Source organism: Nicrophorus vespilloides, unplaced genomic scaffold, assembly GCF_001412225.1.
Source record: "Nicrophorus vespilloides isolate i.1.1-1 unplaced genomic scaffold, Nicve_v1.0, whole genome shotgun sequence".
NCBI lineage: Eukaryota > Metazoa > Arthropoda > Insecta > Coleoptera > Silphidae > Nicrophorus > Nicrophorus vespilloides.
The window spans coordinates 1-5,549 of record NW_017096662.1 but is presented as its reverse complement, the minus strand read 5'-3'; the positions used below and the strand labels follow the sequence as shown (position 1 = coordinate 5,549).

The 5,549-nt window shown below is 41.6% G+C and overlaps 3 protein-coding genes across 5 annotated transcripts; all 3 read left to right on the top strand.

The window, feature by feature from the left end:
• Positions 1–195: 195 nt before the first annotated feature.
• LOC108557797 lies at positions 196–2,969 on the top strand. 3 transcript variants are annotated; one of them, XM_017914459.1, is made up of 4 exons: positions 196–309; positions 368–614; positions 678–892; positions 2,705–2,946. In XM_017914459.1, exons 1-4 carry the CDS (start codon positions 274–276, stop codon positions 2,864–2,866), a joined length of 660 nt encoding a protein of 219 aa, XP_017769948.1. In that variant the 5' UTR covers positions 196–273; the 3' UTR covers positions 2,867–2,946. The 3 variants fall into 3 exon arrangements, with proteins under 3 accessions (XP_017769948.1, XP_017769949.1, XP_017769947.1); XM_017914460.1 differs by having other exon boundaries at positions 368–892; positions 2,836–2,969; XM_017914458.1 differs by having other exon boundaries at positions 368–892.
• A 601-nt stretch (positions 2,970–3,570) lies between these two features.
• LOC108557796 lies at positions 3,571–4,112 on the top strand. Its single transcript, XM_017914457.1, has 2 exons — positions 3,571–3,795; positions 3,861–4,112. The coding sequence occupies exons 1-2, from the start codon at positions 3,703–3,705 to the stop codon at positions 4,110–4,112; spliced, it is 345 nt and encodes a 114-aa protein (XP_017769946.1). The 5' UTR covers positions 3,571–3,702.
• Positions 4,113–4,613: 501 nt separating this feature from the next.
• On the top strand, positions 4,614–5,425 carry LOC108557795 (UPF0704 protein C6orf165 homolog). The gene is made up of 4 exons (XM_017914456.1): positions 4,614–4,692; positions 4,748–4,877; positions 4,936–5,199; positions 5,273–5,425. Exons 3-4 carry the CDS (start codon positions 4,993–4,995, stop codon positions 5,423–5,425), a joined length of 360 nt encoding a protein of 119 aa, XP_017769945.1. The 5' UTR covers positions 4,614–4,692; positions 4,748–4,877; positions 4,936–4,992.
• Positions 5,426–5,549: the final 124 nt, after the last annotated feature.

Genomic DNA, 5,549 nt, shown 5'->3' with positions numbered 1-5,549 from the left:
AAAGGTAGAAAATTTGTGTATTATTTTAATGTTATTAATTTTCAATCTTTAAATAATCCTTGTATATTTATAATTATTTCGATAATAAGTTTTCAAAAATTAATGATATAATTGTTATGTATATAACTGTGGGTGGTCATGTGCTTATTAAGTTGCCTACTGTGCTCATCTGACGTTTATTCCTTATAACCTAACATTAATTATTTGTTTACTATTACATCCAATATCATCTCTTCAGTCGTTTGTAAGAAGATTAAATTGGTGGAGAAGGCAATGAAATTGCAGCAGAATAAAATGCCGAAGAAAAAGGTAAGTTTTTTTTGTTCTTCAAATATTTTCTTGCTTAACTAACGATATTTCGTTTTAGATTCTGTGTCCGGTGTGTTCTTCCAAACTAGTTCTGAAGCAGATAAATCTGGACACTGCAGTGTATCTGTGCTTGAAGAGTGAATGCGTTTATCCGCAGGGTCACGATTGGATAATGGTGACGAGGAGTCTGTCTGAGATGTACGATGATAATCAAAGGAAGCTGAAGAGGAGGAGAATCCTCAACGTCGACAAGTTCTTGGATACAATAACGGGTGAACCGATCAACCCAACCGGCAATGATACCAGTATCATAAACGATCTGAAAAGCATTGACAATGAACAACAGAATTCTTCTTTTGTTCCCGCAGTGGGAGATGCGAGCCTAATGGATTGCGACATAATGAATCAAACTGAACTGTGCAACGAATTCAACTTTGATGATATGATGGATGAGTGGGCATCCAAACCCACTTCTTCAGATCAAGTTGACACCAATGGGATAGAGTTTGATTTCAATGAGTTCATGCAGGATTTCCCAGCAACAAATGTTGAACCACTACCACAACCAAATGGTAATTCTAAGGTAATCATTTTAGATCATGTGATACTTGATAGAAAATAAGTGTGAATATTGTTAAAGAAACGTGAGACTGATTGTTATTTAGTATAGTAATTAAGCGAGTCTTTTGTAATATTAATATAATATAAAAAAAAAGAGAAAATACAAATATTGTATTGTTATGAACACAAAGGAAAAAATGTCTATCACATGTGTATGAATTGCTTGTGCAAGTCCTCCAATCACGGTTGGTCTCCGATACTCGCGAAATGGTGGACGACGTTTTCGTTGAGACTGATGTGGGGCTCGATGAGATTGGGGCCGAAACTGTCCGATGATAGCTCGGAACCGCTCTCGGTGATCTTCTTGAGCAGCCTGCGACGCGCCGCCCTTTCCCTGTCAGCCTTCAAACGGGACGCCCTCTGCTCGGGTGTCTCGGATTGCCGCCTCCTCGCCGCCCTTATTATATCCACCATACGTCTCCTGCGACGCTGGTCTTCCGTTTCATTGCTCCTCCTATATGCCGCCCTCACAGCGTCGTTGTACCGTCTGATCTGCCTCTGCAGCTCCGTCTCAGATTGCCGTCTCTTCGCCGACCTTATGATATCCTTCAGCTTACGCTCCGTCTCTTTGCTCGCTCGTTTCCGCCTTTCGCTTAAGCGCCGCCCTGAGAGCGTTCTTCTGCCGTCGAATCTTGGCCTGCTCCTCCACGAACTCGGTCTCGCTCAAATTCTTGCGCTTCAGAGCGATCAGCTGATCGTCTACAGCTTTAAGCAGTTCCACAGAAATATTGGAACCATCCTCCATGAATGTTTCTCTCTTAACTAAAAAATAATAATAAAAAAAAAAATCTCTCAATGAACAACCAAACCTTTTCCAACAGTTTCCCCATTCACAAACGGAACAGTTTTGTCTTTCAGTCTACAACAGACAGTAGGATTACATTTAATGAGTGCGTATTTAACATTTCCTCAGCTGAAATCTCTACCCCATAGATTTGTTGTGCGGATCTAGATAATCTGCATCTGTGAAATGCCTTGAGCAGATCATCCTCCTGGCAAATGGACTGCTGCCCAGGTAGGAGAAATCCTCCAGGTGCTCCAGTCTGCCGCAGATTTGCACCCACAGTAGGCATCTGCAAATTGGGCCACCGATATTACACAAGCACACTTGATGATGTTGTGATTTATACTCACTGCTTAAAGTCCGCGGGAAACGGATGTAGCGGCAGTTCGGGTCTAGAGTTTCCGCATCCGCTCATCGAGCATCTCTCTTCCATCTCAGGCATTCACATTTTTTCTCCACGAAGAGCTCAACCCCGAAAATAACGCAAATTCAATCAAACTTTTAGCCTCTTGACAGATGATGAACAAGAGAAGACGCACCGGCCATTTTGTATGAACAAAGAGAGGACATCTGCAACTATCCAAACATTTCCTCCTTTTTTTCCCTTCACCCAAACCACATTTAAAACAACAATAATTTTCAAATCTGAACGTTATTATCATTATTATTAACAATAAAACCAATAGAAGAATTAAGAAATCCGTACTTACTCAACAATCCCAAGCCACGTGTTCAAAACCTACTGCGAGAAATTTTGAATTCTCATTATAGATTTTCAGCGTTGTTATGAAACATTCAAGTCACACTTTGCAAAACTATTTGAAAAGAATGCAAACAATTCCGATGTCACGATCTGAATTGGATTGGGCTTAGTTCAATTAATAACGCAACAATGGAATTGGTGCGCGCCTTAAAAACTATAAAGCATAATTAAGTGGCCTTTAAAAAAAAATCAATTGGCCCAGATTTAACAAAAATTATCCTCTTCAGAAAGCAGATGACGTCCCAAAATGGGATGACGACTCTCGTATAAAAAGGAGGCAATCCGATAGTCCCAAGAAGGCAACGGTTGTGAGAAGAGATGCCGATTTTAATACTGCTGTTTTTGATTTGCGCTGCAGACGCGTCTTCGTTTGCGGACTACGAGGATAAAATCGAAGAGATCCAGCATGCCGTTTGCAGGATAGCCACGGAGGAGGTGCAGGCCACCGCGAACGCGACAATCACGAGACAATTGAAGGGAATCTGCACGTCCAGTAAGTGTTAAAAAAAAACAATAAATTTGGGTTAATTAATATCTTTTTATAGAGGAGTTGAGCAAGAAATTGGATAGATTGGGACGCGATTTGCAGTTAATTAAGAACTTTTTGCGAATAGACGAAGATAACCACCATGTGATGACACCTAGTAAACCTTCGAAACGGCAACTGGATTACAGCAATCACAAAGAGTTTACCTATCTCTGGAAGATTGATAATGCGGAGAAAGTGCTTGAAAATGGTGAAACTCTGCTCAGCAACAACTTTCAAGTTTCCGGTTAGTTTCATTGATGATTAGTTTTATTTAGTGGAATGATTTAACTGTTTTGTAGGTAATTTGTTCTCGATAAAACTGATGGCGCACCATTTGGGGCCGAGGTACTGCGGATTGGAATTGCGAGGAGAGGCGAGGAGACCTCACCGTTTCGTCATCGTCAACCAATTGGATTCTAAATTGGACATCAGCTCGCAGATGTTGGGCGATCTCAATGCGAATTTCTATCGCATATCCAGCGATAAAATGCGCAGATTCATGCACCGAGATTTGCTCATAGTAAAATTGATCATTTATCTTTAAATTAAAATAATTTGATTTGTTAATATGTTGTTAGTTTTTATTATTTATTGTATTCATATTGTATTATCAATAAAAACAAAACTAGTCGATTCGCGTCAGAGCGCGACGTACACGTCGTCGGAATCGATTTAACAGAAACTTCACCGTACGACATGGAATTTTTCATACACAACCTCTGCAAAGAGATCCTCACCGAATGCAAAACCGAAGACGTGGAATGCAACAACAACTTCATCTTGTATTACGTAAATTTTAACAAATTTTAGTTTTTTTTTATATAAATTTAAAATGTGTGCGCGTGTTTTTCCAGCTGAAGCTGTTAGCTCTGGATCCGATATGGAATCTGTATCCGACGATGAAGGAAATCAATCGTCTGGACGCGCTTCGGCTCATCGACTTTGTCGTAGCTAAAATGAAACATCAGTATTGTCCTTGCATCATCACGTTAAAAATACAGATGTACTTCGAGTGTAATTTCGAGGAGAAGATGGTGATCGTCGGCAACGAGAAGAAAAACTTCGAGACGCGATTGAAGCCCTCAAGGAGGAGATACTCGAGCTGAAAGTGGCGGAGGACGTGGACGATCTGAGGAAGAAAATCATCTACTATGTCACGCTGTGGAGGGGCACCGGGAATCCGACAAAATTGAATGTAAATATATTTATCAAATGATAATTAATCAAATATTAATTTATTTTGGTAGGTGTACCGTGAGGCGAAGCAGGCGTTGTACAGCGTGTACGATAACAACGATCTGACCCGATTCATGGACAAGGAGAGCAAGGAGACGAAAGAGGAGGAGCTCGAGATGCTGTGCCGCATCTGCACCGGCATCCGCATCTTCAATTGGTCGACGGACAAAGGGGGCGAAGGCTTGGAGAATCTTCCACATCTCGTCAACCAATCGGTGCGTTCAGCCATCAGAGCCATTCAAGCGGCGTTGGCCGGGACGATGGATAAAATCAACTTTTTAACGACGGCCATCGACAGCATCTTTCGCATTCACGAACTCGAGGCGAAATCCGATGATGAACCGATACGTTACTCGACATCTTGTACGTGCCATTCGGCGTCGACTACGCAGAAATCGAATATAACAAAGATTTGATTATCGTTTTTCGACAGTTGGAAGTCCTCTACAGGTTCGCATAATAATTATTTAGATTTGCAGAAACGCATTAACACTGTGATTTGCAGAAAAGTTCTCGATGCCGTCGAGGAAGTTGCAGCCAGCGCCAACGAACTGGACGACACTTTGACCGAGGCACTTGACAAATTCAACGAGCAGGCCTTCCTCAAAATCGGTGTTCCAACCGAAATCGTTTTCGTGAGTGATCTCGGTATACTAAACTGTGCACGCACATCATCAATTTGGTTTGTTGCAGCCGATATTCATCGAATTGGATGCGATATGGAATCAATATCAATCGTTGATCATTTACATGACGAAACTAAATCAGATCCTCTTCAATCTGGAGCTGTATACGAAGGACTTTGAAATTAACGTAGATATCGTCCGTCTGATGCTAGAAGACAGTCCGGTCCTCACCGATCTGGAGCGATTGCGTTGGGTCGGAGATCCGCCCTCTCTGACCAACACCGAAATCACTCTGCTCACCTCGGAGGACGGCAAAGATGCGAAGCTGGAGGTACTCTAATCAAATATCAAAAAGTTCATAAACTGAATGTAATTAATTAATCTTGTTGCTGTTGCGACAAAAGTTCTTGGGATTCTGTCCGTGGAAGCTGATCGAGACTCAAGGAGGTCTGATTCCCGGTAACCCGACCATGGGCGTCTTCATGTACCGCGAGAAGAACTATTGCTTCTGCTGCTTCGAAGGCTTCCGGTCGTTCGAGGCGAATCCCGAACAGTAACCAATTTGCAATTAATTACTAAAAATAATAAGACTAAATTTTAAAAAAAAATGTTCTTTAGGATTATAAACGAGGCGCTTGAATTGGCAAGGAAAAAGTCGGAGCTAATTCCGTTGCTCGGACT